General features: G+C 49.2%; 1 protein-coding gene across 4 annotated transcripts in view; it reads right to left on the bottom strand.

The window, feature by feature from the left end:
* Positions 1 to 852: 852 nt before the first annotated feature.
* Positions 853 to 15,418, bottom strand: part of AP2B1 (adaptor related protein complex 2 subunit beta 1) — a 64,969-nt gene continuing 50,403 nt past the window's right edge. For all 4 annotated transcript variants that reach the window (XM_010721759.2, XM_010721757.2, XM_031556410.2 and 1 more), the window contains 4 exons: positions 8,915 to 8,999; positions 8,170 to 8,256; positions 4,152 to 4,306; positions 853 to 2,911 (listed from right to left, as the gene is read on the bottom strand). In XM_010721759.2, coding sequence (XP_010720061.1) covers positions 2,837 to 2,911; positions 4,152 to 4,306; positions 8,170 to 8,256; positions 8,915 to 8,999 — 402 coding nt within the window. In that variant the 3' untranslated portion in view covers positions 853 to 2,836. The remainder of the gene's footprint in view (positions 2,912 to 4,151; positions 4,307 to 8,169; positions 8,257 to 8,914; positions 9,000 to 15,418) is intronic.

The following is a 15,418-nucleotide window of genomic DNA, read 5'->3' on the forward strand; positions in this document are numbered from 1 at the left end:
AGCCATCAAAGGGCACAGTGGGGTTGGGCTCATCTTCAGCTGCAGAACCCACCCTATGGCCCTGCAGCAGCTCTGAGCCCGAAGCCACCCATGTCGCCGTGATCCCAGTGCCACAGGCCAACAGGAGCAGTGAACAAACCCAGTTTGCAAGGACAGCACGGGCCAGGGTTGGTGTGTCCCTGTTTACGGGGTACGAGCCTGCCTGCAAATCCAGAGCAAGGGAAAGACCGATTTCTTCTCAGGGAGCCCCCAGCAGAGCCATGGGGAGGGATGAACCCCTCCCTCTGCTGTAGGATGCAATGGGGATGAAGCAGCTCTGGACATCTCACAGCCACTTTGGGTCCTGTTGGACAAATGGGAACTGCTGACCCAGAGCTGAGCAGAGGAGAAGCACAAGGCAGGACTCCTCCTGCTCCCTGAGGTCATTCCCAATCCTTCTAACCTGGCCAACCTGGGGGTGGCTGCCAGCACAGACAGTTGGCAACCCACTCTGCCCCAAGATAAAACCCTCTGCAAGATGCCAGCACAGGTTAAGAGCACTCCGATGCATCACTGATGCACGTGGGAAAAGCAGGTCAGGGCACACACAGCCCCTCGGAGAGGGTGAGATGGGGACATCCATCCTCCTCCCATCCTCCACTGGGCCACTGTCACGCAGACAGTGGAGGATCAGCCCTGGGGACGCTTGGTCCATACCTTGTGCAAGCCCCAGGAACAGCCTCAGAGATCTCTGCTGTAGAAAAGAAGTGGCTGGTACAGGAAAGGGGCTCCCAGGGAGCACCTACAGCCCGATCCCACCAAACCCAGCAGCCCCCATCCCCACACCCACAGAGCCACAGCACAGCCACGGCCTTGTGGAAATGAGTTTATTGACACGGACGCCAGGTAAAGCCCGAAGAGCAACACAGCTACATGGTGAGCAAAGCAACCGAGCGGCACAGCAGGAGAGGAAGGCTCAGAAACACAGGGACACCCACGTGCCCGAAACGCTGGGAAGAAATGTGGTACAGGAAGGGGTGCTGAGCATCCCCTCCCCACGTCGAAGCTCCTCCAGCTGCGTGGTGTAAGGCTGAGCTCATTCCTCACCCTCTGCTGTCTTCTCCCTGCTCCAGCACTCAGTGCTGCCGGTGCTTCGTTAATTGCTCCGATAATGATTTCTGCCGTGGCCCTGCAGGGCTTGGAGCAATCACCTCCCAGCACACACAGGCACTGTGTTATTCCAGCTCTGCCCCACTTTTTCCCCAACCAGAATGCAGGGACAGAGCCTTCCAGGCCCTGCCAGGTGCTCCTCTTCTCTGCACTGAGGTTCAGGGTGGGGGGAGATAAATGGAGCTTTTTGACCTCTTCCCAGCATCAGCCTCTTGGTTGCAGGCGATGCCCGAGCCCTGATGAACCATCTTCACCATAAAACATTTACTGACCTTGAACGTGGCATCTAAATGACAACATGGGGGCTGCTATGCGTCAGAGCTTTGCTTGCTGGGGAGGAGATGGCATCAAAGCATGCTGGGGAGGGCAGATCTGCCCTGGTTAGAGGCTTTGTTGAATGAAGCAGGGCAAGCGATGGATGGAGCAAGGCATGCACAAGGCTTTGTGTTCACTGCTGGGACTGCAGCACTCACTGGTTGCAACATAGTGAGTGCACAGCTGTGAATGGGAAAGGGAAGGGCTCCCAGCCCAAAGGGTGGGTGGGAGAAGAGGGGCCAGGGGCTGCAGGTAGGGACACAGAGACCCTCAGTGCCACGTGCCTTGGGGGCTGCTAACAGAAGGAATGCTTTTGAGGTGTGCTCAGCTCAGCAAGTGCAAGCACTGCCAAACCCAAATTGGTCTGTTGTGCCACCATGGGAATGGGGAGAACCACTTGGACCCACTGCAAGCCTCACGATCCTGCCAGGGCCCAAGGACATCAGATGCCTGCAGCCCTGCTGGGATGCACAGCACTGGGTGCAGGGGCACAGCTCAAGGGCTGGGCGAAAGGCAGAGAGCAAGAGGAGGAGCTGCAGATGGTGAGGACACAGAGAACACAGCCCGTGCTTTTGCTCTAGTACTGAGCTCGTTCTCATTTTGTCCTCCACTGTCCCATTATCCATCTGTCCACAGCCCCTCCCCACACACGAGGAGTCTCCTTCCTTAATCAGCAGCTCACAGGGCAGGGAGATGATGGATGGAGTTAAACACCACAGGGAGCAGAGCTGAGGCCACCAGCACAACCCAGTAAAAACCCCTCACTGCATTTAGGGCCCCTCCGCCCCACAGGTGCAGCACATGGCTCTGTTCCTCAGTCAGCCCACAGCCATCCCTGTAGGGTGCCCACCACTTCCACGGAATCACTTTCCATTTAAAGCCAATTACAGATAAGAAAAAAAAAAAAATGTATAAAAATATAAAATAAAGTGCAGTGTATGTTTTCGACCATTTTGCCTTGTTTTAATAAGCTGTGGGTTGGGGTTTTTTTTTTTTTTTCTTTTCCAGTGAGCAGTATTTTACAAAATCAGAACTACACCTAAAGCCATTTAGAAAACACTGACATTGGCACAAAATGGAGAAGCCCATGAGAACGGACAAGAGAGGGGCAAAGGGGATGGGGGGGGAGGGGAGTTGAAGCAGTGGTTACAAACTCCATGGACGCTAAAAATATCAAAGGGGTTTGTTCCCTATCATCATTAGCATGTGGATACTAATTGCTACCTTGTTTAATCAGTGCCTTGGACTGAAATCCTACACATGAATACAGCTGCTTCCAGTTTAAGGGTGCTTTTCCCCACACCAGCAGTGGAGGAGGACCCAGGGACCGTTTCTCTGTCCTCCTGCAGGGTGAGGCACAGGCAGAGCTCCATCAGTTCTTCAGGATGGCATCGTAGGCCTGGTAGATGTACTGGGACACCTCGGGAGCACGGCATTTCAGAGAAAGCTGAGGGCAGGAGGAGAGCAGAGGTTAGTGGTGGTGGTGCAGGGATGGCACCTCCTGACCTACAGCACAGGGTGGACAAAGTTTCTGCTGCTTTATGCAGCAGGGGAGACTTATCAGGAAACATTTCTTCTCCAAAAGAGTGGTGATGCAGTGGCACAGCTGCCCAGGGATGGGGGGAGTGGGGAGGGGTCACCATCCCTGGAGGTGTTCCAGAACCATGGAGATGTGGCACTGAGAGATGTGGTCAGTGGGCACGGTGGGGTGGAGTGGGGTTAGATGTGGGGGTCTAAGAGGTCTTCTCCAACCTTAATCATTCTATTCAGATCCAGCATAGTTCTGGATTTTGCTTCAATCACCACTAAAACCAAACTGCTTTCTCAGAGCTTGTCACAAGCAGGAGGAAGCACACGAAAGCAAACGCCCACGTGGGGTTCCCAAATTCCTTACCAAACACAGACAGCACTGTAGGCATGAGCAAAGGGGACACGCTGGTCTGAACTCTGTAACAGTGATTTGTTGCCACACTGTAAATCACAGCCCTATGCCTGAGGGCATGTCTGCATGCTCAGTCCTTACAGACTGAAACTTGGACACTGCCCATCTCTGAAGCAAGGACTGGGCCAAGATCAGCAGAATGGCATCAATCCTCTCGCTGAAGCACGTCCCATCACTTGCTTTCACCCTACAGCTGCCCAGCCCAGAACACCTTCCAACAGGAGAGACACATTCTAACAACGGGAAGCTGAGAATGGGAGCAGTCAAAGGGAACGGCCTCAGGGTACATGACACAGGGCAGCCAGCAATTTCATTGTGGTGATAGGTTGATGGTTGGACTAGATATCAGTGGTCTTTTCCAGCCTTAATGATTCTATGATTCCCAACAGCCACAGGCTGATGCCAGCAGGAGCCTGGAGCCTCTGATGCCCAGACAGCCAGCACTGCTGTGGAGCCAGCCAGGCATCAATTGCTGCTTGTTTGCTGGGGGGGGAAAAAGGGTGTCCTGGCAATACTTTCTTGCTAATGTCTCTTGGCTTTATCTCTGGGTAACCTTGGCAAATAAACAGTCATTGCTGAGTGGGCATTATCCCAGCTCACTGGTAACAGAGCAGCACAATTCTGTTGTATCTCACTTTCTGCAGTTCAGTGGGAATTCTGCTCCCCTACACAAATGAACGGGATCTGCCTCAATACCAGCTGAGCTGGGAGGATCCCAGCATGTGCCACATCCCTGTGGTCTCACCGTGTAATTGGGATTGCCTGGCTGGATGCGAAGCTCAGCCAGGATCCAGATGCCATTGGTGAGCTTGAGGGACTGGTAGAGCATGTCCTGACCCTCCACGTTCCTCTTGGCAATGGTGTAGACGTTGTTGTTCTGCAGTTTGCTGGAGACAGTGTCTGCAGAGAAAAAAGAAAGAAAAATGCATGTTAGCTCAAGATATGTCTGTGGAGACAGCAGAGCCTGGAGCAGCTTCTTCAGTACAGGGCTGTGACAGTTTTACCACACTGTATGGCCTTGGCAATGATGGGAGGTGTGAGATTTCACCTGCAGGACTGTATGGAGACAACTGTGATGCAAATTACTTCCACGGGACCTTCTGGAGAAGCAAGAGCAGAAGAAAACATGCAGAACAGGAAGACCCAATGCAGCAGCTTCTGGCTGCCAAGGGGCTTCTTGGTGTAGGGCAGGGCGATGTCAGGAAGAGAAGCACGCTGTATGCTGGGGTGGAAGGCTCAGGGTGGTGTCCATACCCCAGGCTGCACCCCTGTGCCCACTGGCTGCAGAGTGGCTGCATGCAGGTCAGGGAGGGTTCCAGCATCCAGCTACTCAGACACATTCAGATTTAGGTTCTCTCTCTTCCCCAGTTACTATGGAAACTGGCAGATATAAGTACCTAATGAGATCCTTTGCTTAAAAGCCCTTATTTCTTCCACTGCCTTCTCCCACCCTCTGCTCCTGCTCTCTACAACAAACTCACCCTGAGCAGGCACAGGGGCAGTGTGGAGCTGCCCTCACTGACCTCAGATATGCCCCAAAGAGTGCCTGAAATCCTACAGACGTCATCCCATTTCAGCCAGCCACCCAGAGCAACGATGTGCTCACCCAGCACCTCCTGCCCCCTCCTCCAGCCCTGATCTGGGGGGAGCTGGGAGCCATTCCTTTCACCTCCAGGTCGCAGATCCCCATCCCTCCTGTGCTGGGCGAGCATGAGAATTTGGGATTTTGGAGATCAAGCAAGTTGCTAAGCAACAGTGCCAGGCTGTGCTGGCTGCAGGCAGGGCCGCTAATGCCATCCGACAGCACAGCCCTTACAGGCAGGGAGCTGCTGGGAGCAGAGCTGCTGAGTTCCCAACATGAGCACAGCACTCAGCAGAGCCCTGACCAGTGCCTGGCATGGGCAGGAACCACACACACACCTCCCTGCTCCTGCAGTGCCCACTGACTGCAAACCAGCACCCCGTGATGCAGGATGGCATCCAGAGGAGAGCACGTAGCTCAGGATCACCATTCATTTCCACTGCATGCCACAAGCACAGGCTCCTTAATAAATGAAGACCGGGCTGCTGGGATTGTGCATACAGAAATAAACATCAGGCAAACCTGCATGTGATTGTGTCCCTGTTTGTTCCAACAAGAAAATGCAATTTCTCTCAGTTCCAGCATTAGTACATTACTTGGGGAAAGCTGAGATGACCGCTGCATACCAATAAAGCCACGTTCAGCTCCAAACACTGAAGATTTCATTTCACACCAAAGTTACCAGAACTGCTGAACAGCACAGCAACTAATTATCCCTGTTTAATGGCATTCTATCTCCACGTGCAAGTCAGCCTCTGCTCCTTCACTCGGTGCTTGAGTAAGCAAATTTAAAAAAAAGAAAATCATCCAGCTAATCTGATGGGCACAGCCCAGCTTAATGTAGCAGTCCTTTACCATTCCATCCAGCTCAGCATGTCAAAAAGCAGCACAAAGGCAACAAATGGAGCTTTGGTGCAGGGGAAGCCTCAGTGGGTCCAGCTGTGCCCAGAGCACCCAGATTGCTGGGTTTATTTCCAGCATGGCTGAGACAAACACCGCTAAATCAGGCACAGTGCATGCAGGATGTGGGAGTGATCAGTAGTGAGAATGGGGTGGAAGGTTTTGCAGCCCCATGGCCCTCCCCATACACTCTGGTGGCAGGCTCCACAGGCACTGTGGAGCTTTTAGTGCTGGGTACCTGGCATTTTGTTTAAAACAAAACAATTAGGTTAGCACTCCATTCTAAGAGCTGATAACACAGCACTGTAACCATGACCTTCTGTTTTCATTGCAAGCTGCATCTCAGAATATACTTTTCTTCACAGCACTATCATAACCTCTTCCTAAATAGGCAGACGTGTGAAGCACAGCTCTGATCAATTCAAGATGTGCAGCGCATCACAAGTACAGCCCAGCTCTGAGACACAGCTCCGAAGACACTCACTCCTGTGGCCGTACGGCCCCAAAGACAGCCCCAGGGCTGTGCTGGCTCTCACTGCTAGGAACCACTATGGTTGGAAAAGATCTCTAGGATTCCCAAGTCCAACTCCAACCCACTGCCACTGTGCCCACTGGTCACATCTCCATGGTTCTGAAACGCCAACAGGGATGGGGACCCCACCACCACCTCTCTGTGCAGCTGTGCCACTGCATCACCACTCCTTCTGAGAAGAAAGTTTTTCCAATACCCAGCCTGACGCCGGGGATAGGAGCAGCAAGCTGTTCTCATTCAGGTGTCTGGCACCTCACTTTCGGTTCAGCTGGTGGCACTGGGGGCTGCCACCTGCAGCAGTCAAGGTTTTCCAGCTGCTCTGTGCCATGGCACAGGGTGAGCTGCCAAAGATGCAGCTTTTCCTGCTATCCCTGCTGCAAACCATCAAGGCTCCAGCCAGCCCTGCTTGGCTTGCACTGCAGACATAAGAGTCTTTTACCCACGATGGCCTCAGAGCAGACAAACACAGGAGCATCTCTGCTCGTATGCTGATCTCTATTTGAAGGAAGAAAAGAAGGAACCTGGGAAAAGCCTGCAGTTTGCACATGAGGGGCTGTAAGGTGCCTGCTGTGCAGTGACGGCCGGGCCTGGATGGCACAGTGTGCCTCCAAACCCTGGCAGCAACTCAGGTGACTGCCTGCGTTCTGCTTCAGCACCTCCCATGAGGAAGTCTTAGAACATGAGCCACTCTCCTCCACGAGGATCAAGCCTGCAAGGACTGCACACCTCAGTGTCAATGCCACAAGTTACCATCCCAGATTTGAGATGCAAGGAGCAGGGCACGGCCACAGCAGAGGCAGCACTGCAGTGCAGGAGAGGCCGTGCCAAGCACAGTGGAGCAGAGGGAGGGCTGGAGGAGGAGCAGAGGTTGTTCTCAGCTGAAACCCCCACAGTGAAATCAAGTCGGAAGGTTCAACAGCTGCTATTTTCTTCCCCTTTTGCGTGCTCAATCTTTCACATTCTGAAATAGTAATAATTATGAGCACAAAGAGATCCATGGTTTCTTTCTGCAATTGAAGCAAGAGGCTGCTCATTGTGTAATGGTAGATGAGAGAATAAAAAGGTTACGGGTTTAGCATCAATAGGGACACTTTCTCCTGTCAAACATAGCAGCTTTGGGTAAAACCACTTGGCTCCTGTCCAGAACCTCTTGACTGGGAGCAAAGCTGTTAAGCTAGCCACATTCCACCTGCTACACTCCATCCTTCAGAAGTAGTAAGGTCAGACCTACGAGGTCTGCCTCTGCAGACTAGCTCCAGCAGACCAGCTCTTCTCTCACATGGCCTGCCCTCCAGAGATATCCAACCATTTCTACAGCAGTGCGTAAGGTCACTCTTTCACAACAGAAAGTAGAAAGATGCTGAAAGGTGAAGAGACCAACCCAGGATTAAAGGCAGGGCTGTATGGCATTGCCTGATACACACAGCAGCAGGATGAGATTAAGTGCAGCTCCCAAAACAGTGCTTGGCTCCATTTATAGGAGCAACTTTACAGAGAAGCAAAGCTGTAAAAGAGAAAACAAGAACACAAGATGCAGAATGAAAGGAAGAAGCAGAGAGGTGAAATTGAAAACCGTAGATTTCAGATGTATTTTTATGGACCCAGCTAAGCTTTTTGACCAGGATCCAGGGTTTACAGGCTGTTGTGTTCTTAAGTGCTACTCACACACACTGCTCTTTGTAAAGTGATGTCCACTGATCACCAAAGGTGCTGCTCAATGTTCTCAGCATGCCACAATAACCTACTCACCAGCATTCAGGTGGCAGTCTTTAATCTGGAACTGCAGCTCATTTTCATTTGGAATGTCTTTCCAAGTTGCGAGGAAGACCTGGCGCTCTGCAAACAAGACAATCAGCACATGCAGAATGGTAGCATTAATTAGAACACCACAGAACGATGCAAGGTAGAGACACAGGAGACCTCTGGATCACATCTGGCCCTAGTGTGGTCAGATCCAGATTTGTTTCTATAACCCCAGTCTCACTGTAAAAGCAGCACAATGTTGGTGGTTTTTGGATGTCCCCAAACCAAAGACAGCCTTACAAACCAAGAGCAGGTGGGATTTGACAAGGAGACTCACAAATTTAAGAATTATGTTACAGTGCAAGTTAAGATGCTCTTCACGAGCCAACCCAAACAATGTAATCAAGGGAACAGGAATGTAAGAGTTAAAATTGAGGCAATTCCCACACTCATTTGAGTGAACCAAACCCCAAAGAATCAAAACAACAACAAAAAAACACCAGAAATCACTTTCAAAGCAAACAGACCCACTCCTCATCTGACAGAGGCTCAGAGCAGAGGATGTGGGACGCAGCTACTGAGCTGCAGGGCTACGGGGACAAGTCATCCAACCATCAATCAGGCTGCTGGGATGCGCTGGCACAAAGATCACGGGCAGGCACACGTGGATCTCAGCCATGGCACAGCTGTGCCCAGCTGGATGCTGTAGGGCTCAGGAAGGTTGAGCATGGCCCCAAAAGCACTCACTCACCCATTTTGCCATCCTCCACAAAAAGCACGTTGAGAGGAATTAGGCAGCTGAAGTAAAAGACATCAATGTTGTTTTTCACAGCTACCTGTTGTAGAAGAAAACGGTGGTTAAAGCATCAGTATTTGTCTGGAAGTCCAAAGGGGTCCCATGGCTCTGCAAGGTCCATCGCCTGCTCACGCTCTCACTGCTCTCCTAGCAAATGTCAGCTCTGAGCATGAGACTGCCTGGAGAGATGCTGCTGTGCTGCTGGGGAATTTCAGACAAAGATCATTCCCAGCCCTCCGTGCCCTCTCCATTTTCACTAAAAGCTGCTCAATCTTCTGCAGGCATTTCACCACAGTGCTTCAGAGCCAACTGCACTGACAGCTCCCAGACAGCAACTCTGCTCTTTTCTACTCTTGCTCAGCCACCCCCTCCCCTCACTTCTTCCATCCTCAGTATAAGTTTGTCTACGGTGGCCACAGACAGCTATTATTGTGTCTGCCATGTTGTATGTGAGCTTCTCCATCACTCCTCTTTTTCCATCTCATCTTTACAATTCCCCATCTCCAAAACCCGTGTGTATCCCCCTAAGCTTTAATCCCAACTCTCAGCCATGTCAGTGCTTGCAGGCTCCTTGCTTAATCATGTTTTAGGAAGCCTGAAGCTGCTCTACTCTGAAATTCCTTGTAGCATCTCCCACGATGCACACAGAATGTGCTGCATTTATTCCTGGAAGAAAATTCTGACATTGGAGCAATCAGGGCAGGTGGGAAAAAAAAAAAAAAAAAAGGATAATTTGACAAAAGACTTAACTCTCATGTCATTAAACACTACCAGTCAGGGAGATGCACCACACTGCCTCTTATCACACAAGGTTGCCACATCATTGATGAATCTCTGCCAACTGAGAGCAACCTCACTTCCAGTTCTCTCCAGGCAGGCTGAGAGCTGACAGAATAGCAGGAGCAAATGGGAGGTCAGAGAAAGTGCCCTGTCATAATATAGCATGGAAAATGTAGCTCTGGGCCCGATTTCTATGCCTCTCATGCAATCCTCACATCATCCTGCACTGCAATAGCTTGTCACAGCAGTACAGCTCAGCAGATGGAGACCTGGAATTGAGGTTGTGTGGTGAGCACTGACTTCCAAGAGCTTCCTTTGAAAAAGAAGTTTCTCCAGCTTTTCACCCGGCTGAAACACAAACCCAACCACACTGACTGCCGAGCCAAAGAAATAAATTTGCTGCTATACAGACTTATGCTAAGACAAACTCCAGTCACATTAAATAATTACAGACATCAGTGTTCCGCTGGGAAGATCTATTGTCTGTAGTAGTAGGTTGAGAAAGACACTCTTAAATATCTGCAAGAATAGCTGTAGGTAGATGAGGAGGGGAATAAAACAGAATTCCAAAGCAAGTCAGCTATCAGACATAGGACAGGTGGTCAGAGATGAGCATTCCCAATGGAATCACCCAGCAGTTGGGGTCCCAGCAGTGCAAAGAGAAACAGGAAGGTGAACGCAAGTCCATGGGAGTTTATACTTTCAGCCATCATTAAAGGCAGCAGCTTATATTTAATTCCCACAGTGCACGCTGGCTTATATGGGATTAGTTTAAAGCCCACTAAAATTATGGTGCAATCTCAAATAAAAATATATTTTTATCCTCTGTAAGATGCAGCTGTCACGTGCCCTGGCTGTTGGTGTCATACGTAGGATTTTGAGCATCTAATGCTGGTGATGGAGGCACTGAGAGCAGGAAGGAGTGAGGAGGATTAGCGGACGGACCTCAGGGATTCACCTCTGCAAAATGGAATTAGGAATACTGGGTGAGCAGCCAAAAATGCACCTCACTGTGGGAAGGAGTCTGGGGAAGGACCACGTGGACATTCGAGATGCTGAGCTTGGGCAGAGCAGCCCCGGAGATAAGCCAGGAGAGGGAAAATTCAGGCTAATGTCTGGGAAAAACTGATAGTGAGAATGATGAAGCAGCACTAAATCCTCCTGAGGAAGACAAAAGCTTCAGTACTCGGAGTATTTAAAATTAGCCTCGACACAGCTCTATGAGGCAGTGCTGTGAAACAACAAGGCATAGCAGGGTCTGCACTGCGTGACCCAAGATCTTCCCAACTCTGATTTCATGATTAATTGCCTCGTCTTAAAACAACAGAGACTACTTTGCCTTTGCAGCTAATTGTTGTTGCCATACAACAGCAGTTTCTTACAAGAAGGGCTGGAAAGCAGCGCCTTCTCTCCAGTCACAGTTCTGGAGGCACGCACCAAATTAATATGCTAACCCTGTCCCTGCAGCTCCAAAAATGCTATAAAAAGGTATCTGCTGACCTGCTTCTCAACTCTGCAGAAACACACTGAGTAAGCTGCTTTGCTATACTCCAGAGAACTGCACAATTAAGACACTGCGAAGTGTAATTTTTCCCAGCAAAGCACAGCAAGCCTCACTTCAGCCTTCCCCCAAACTGCTCTGTTGGGCTCGGCAATGACATCACACGTCACACTGCAAGCATCTGTAATGATGCAGAAATCAGCTGTTGCGTGTCATTTTTGCAAGCAGGATGGAAAACAATACAGTGTCCCCAGACATAGCACTGGGACAGATGGGGAGCATTTCCAGCCTAGCTGCCATCACACAACACAGTACACTTTGCTCCTTTGGTGGGAGCCCGAGACAATCACTGACATTTGAAGTGATACCAGCAGCTGAGACGTCTCTGCAGGTTTTTCATGCTTGAAAGCAACCTCCACTTGCGTTCAATACATTCTCCAGTCCAGACTAACTCTGCCTGGGGCTCCGCAGCTTTAACCTGTCGGTCTGCGTACGAGCTACTAAATCTTTAACAAGACCTCCAGCCTCAGACATTTGAGAGTTTAAACAGAAGCATTTTAAATCAAAACAGCTTTCCGTCTGCCATCTTTTTTGAAAGGAGAAATAAATAAATAAATAAATAAATGACCAGCCTGTGAATTGAGTCAAGCAGACCGCAAAGCTTCAGAGGGATAAAAGTCAAGAAAGGTGACAGATTTTCATGCGATGCTTCGTTGCTGAAAGTGTCTGACCCACTGAAGATGGGTAGCGGGCTCCCAATTACTTATGTCCTGTTTGAGACCATCTAATTGGAGAAGTATCCTCCAGAACACACTGCTCACCTCGCAGCATGAGCACCCTGCTGACGTCCTTTCCTGCAGCACAACCCTCTGATAGCCAACATATGGCAGCGAGGGGAAGAGCCACCTCCTAAGAACAATGCTACATCACTGCTTCAGTAGCGTAGGTTGCTGATGCTTTAAATTCCAGACTTGAGCGTAAGAACCAACTTTCAACGTCAAGTCTGAAAGTAACACAGATGCTTTCCATCAGCAGCAAGTACACAACATACCCACTTGGAATCCCATTAGCAGCTACACTAAATTAAGGACTGCCTTCCAATTTGGTTTTGCTTTAGAGCCTGGTAACAGCCAAACTGTTAAGGCGAGAACTCTCCTCTGCAGAGTCTTCTACCTCTGCCAGCACAAGGTCATGGCATGTTCTCTGACAGCCTGCTGCTCCGGCTGTCAGATGCCTTCAGGGAGTGCGAGCTGTTTCCCTTCATTGTGTTTGACAGGTCAGCTGCTCGGGATCTAGAGGAGCTTGGCAGCAGGCTGGATGCTCTACCTACAGCTAGGCTAGAAGCTGGCTGCAGACATCGAGCTGCAGTGGGAGTGTTACTGCAGAACCCTTTTGGAGGCTCTCTTCCACGCTGGACTCTTATTAGTTAAGGCCATTCAGAAAAAGAGTAAATAAATCCAGGCAACAAGCCCAAAAAACCACCTTCCACTTCCAACTACACAAGGCCATATGTGGTGGTTGAGGCAGTGGGCTTGACACAGATCTCCCAGCAGATACATAATTTATAAGCGGGCTCCAAATCAATAACATCCACTGCCTGGACTCGCACCAATTCTAAGAGGAGAGGTGAAACTGTGAAATCTGTTTCCAAGTGCTGCATTTGTGACCCAGGATGCATTACCACTTCTCATGAATGAGCTCGAACAGCTCTACAACGCAAGCGAGGAGCAGTGATGAGTTAGAGCAGAACTGTACATGGAAGGGCTTAAGTGTGATCTGGTGCATTAACCTGCCTGATCTCTTCTCAACGAGGAAGCTGCACTTTCATCTGCCTGTAATAATGCTTTGCCAAAATCATTGGAGCTAAAAAATATTCCGCACCTCACACTGCTCAGGAGAAGTCTGCATTTCCAAGTATTGCTTTCCAGGAAGAAATGCAGCTGGCAGATCCCTCCCTTTCCATGCTCGTCAGTCCAGTCCAAGTCACTTTATGGGCACTTCAGAAAACCAAAGCCATACTTCTTTCAGTTGTGTGCTCAGCAGCTGCAACGAACAGCCCGGACAGCTGACAGCAGGTGATGTAGGGGAAAGCAATGCACTGACTGGCAATTCTGAATGCTCACCCAAAGAGAAAGGCAGTGCTCCAGGCTCAGACTCTCAATTCATGCAGCTTGTTTTTGATTGCTCTGACTCCTGCAAACAGTTACCACCTCACAGAAGAAACAATCAGGTTTGGAACACGACAGGTCAAGCTGAGTCCCTGAAACTCAGCGGGCTGGCTCCATTTCACCCATTTCCAGGCTTAGGGGAGCAATTTTTGTGTACACAAATGATCAGATCGAGCATTCTGATGATTTCACAGCATTTCACAGCCCCTAAATGGCCATTTATTAGGAACTGCAATAACAGGAAGGCTCTCATTTCCCTATTTCAAATTTTACTTCAAGAAGTGTCTGAAAAGAATAAAGGCTTCTCACTATGAAAAATCCCACTTCAGAACCCACTGTCCTCTTTGAGAGCTCAGGTTCACATAGCAAGTCTGTATGTCCACCAGCAGCCCAGCTGGCAAAGGAGCCATGGCAATCAAGCATGGTGAGGCTCAATCAACTCTTACACACCTCTTGTGTGACTGCTGTGTTTAGTCCACCTTGGGCTTTATCCATTGAATAATTCACTGCTTGACTGTTGAATCTAAAGCTTCAACTCAACAGGTCAAGAAAATTATTATCACTCAGTCAGGATAGGAGGGAGCGCAGCGCTATTCATTATCACAGTGTTGGAAGACAACCAGCAAACAGTTGGGAATCATCATATTTTACTTAAGTAAGCCTCTGAAAATATTAGCCTTCTTGTAAAAAAAGGCATTTTGTTAACTTGTCAAATATTTCAGCTTCTTTCTTTGATTACAAGTGCTAAGATTAAACCAGCTGTATTGGCTGAAGGATTAGAAATGGTAATAGAAATAACCTTAACAAGACTCAAATTCATTCCTTCTGAAATAGCTGCCTCAGGAATGCACAGCTAGCCTTTGAAGTTCCTAATTAACATAACAAAAAGCTGAAAGCTATCAGTTTGGTTACCTCAGGAGTTATTTGTTTTGGTACTAAAACAAAAAGAGCCCCACCACAACAGGAGATGAAGGTAAGGTCCTCAGGTTCAAACCAGCTCTGAATTCTACAGCTCAGGAAAAAAAAAAAAAAACCTGCATTAAGCAAAATCAGCTTGATGAGTGGTTTTGGTTCTTCAATGAATACAGGACTGGAGAATACAAACGTCCCTATGTTGTGCTATAAATTGTTCCCTAAGTAGGTCACCGAAACGATTTCAGACTGTTTCAAGACAGATAATTTCTATATGAACTCAGAGAACAAAACCAGAGCCTTGGCTGTCAGGGCAATGACAGATCTCCATCAAACCCACTGTCAGGAAAGTAAGGGGAGTGCTCTTTTTAACTTGGCATCTGCTATCATGATTCAACTCCTTGCAGAGAAATATACTATTACTCCATATGGCAGCTTCCCCAATTGTAAAAGGGCAGCCAACTTCTGTGGCAATGAGAGAACTAGCAAATTAGTATCTAAGTCTGGCACTGATGAAGCTCTGCTGTCCCAATATAAGGCAGTCGGAGGTTTCCTTGCATGTCTTCTCTTTGCTTTGTTCTAGCAGAAGAGAATATAAGAAACAGCATTCTGATTCCTTTAGAGATTTAATAACCCAAATACTTCACTTCCTTCCTGATCAAAGTAGCAGCAACTTGAGAATGCCTCACTGAGAGCATCTCCAGTGCTATGGAGGCAGATCAGGACCATCCTAGAGCTCCAAGCTGCCTTCGGAGCAAGCGGCGGCTTCACACCATCCAACCCAAACGCAGAGGTACAACCTGTGACCTAGATGCAAAGGGAGCCCGGCTCTTCCACAGGGCAGAAGAGCCCTCTGTGTAAGGCAAGCACACGCAAGTCACCTACTGTCCACATGCTCCCCCAACCGCATGACTGAGCTCAGAGCCCAAGTGTAGGACTGCTCGTTTGAGTGCCAGAGAAGCTATTTCAAGCTGTTTGCCCAAAGACTCATCAATAAGTCATAAGCCCCAGAAAGGAATTCAAGGGAAAGGAAAAAACAGTTGCTCAGGCAGAATAAATAGTAACTTTCATTGCATTCTCTTAATCTAAAAAGAGAAT

This window comes from Meleagris gallopavo, chromosome 21, assembly GCF_905368555.1.
Source record: "Meleagris gallopavo chromosome 21, MGAL_WU_HG_1.1, whole genome shotgun sequence".
Lineage (NCBI taxonomy): Eukaryota > Metazoa > Chordata > Aves > Galliformes > Phasianidae > Meleagris > Meleagris gallopavo.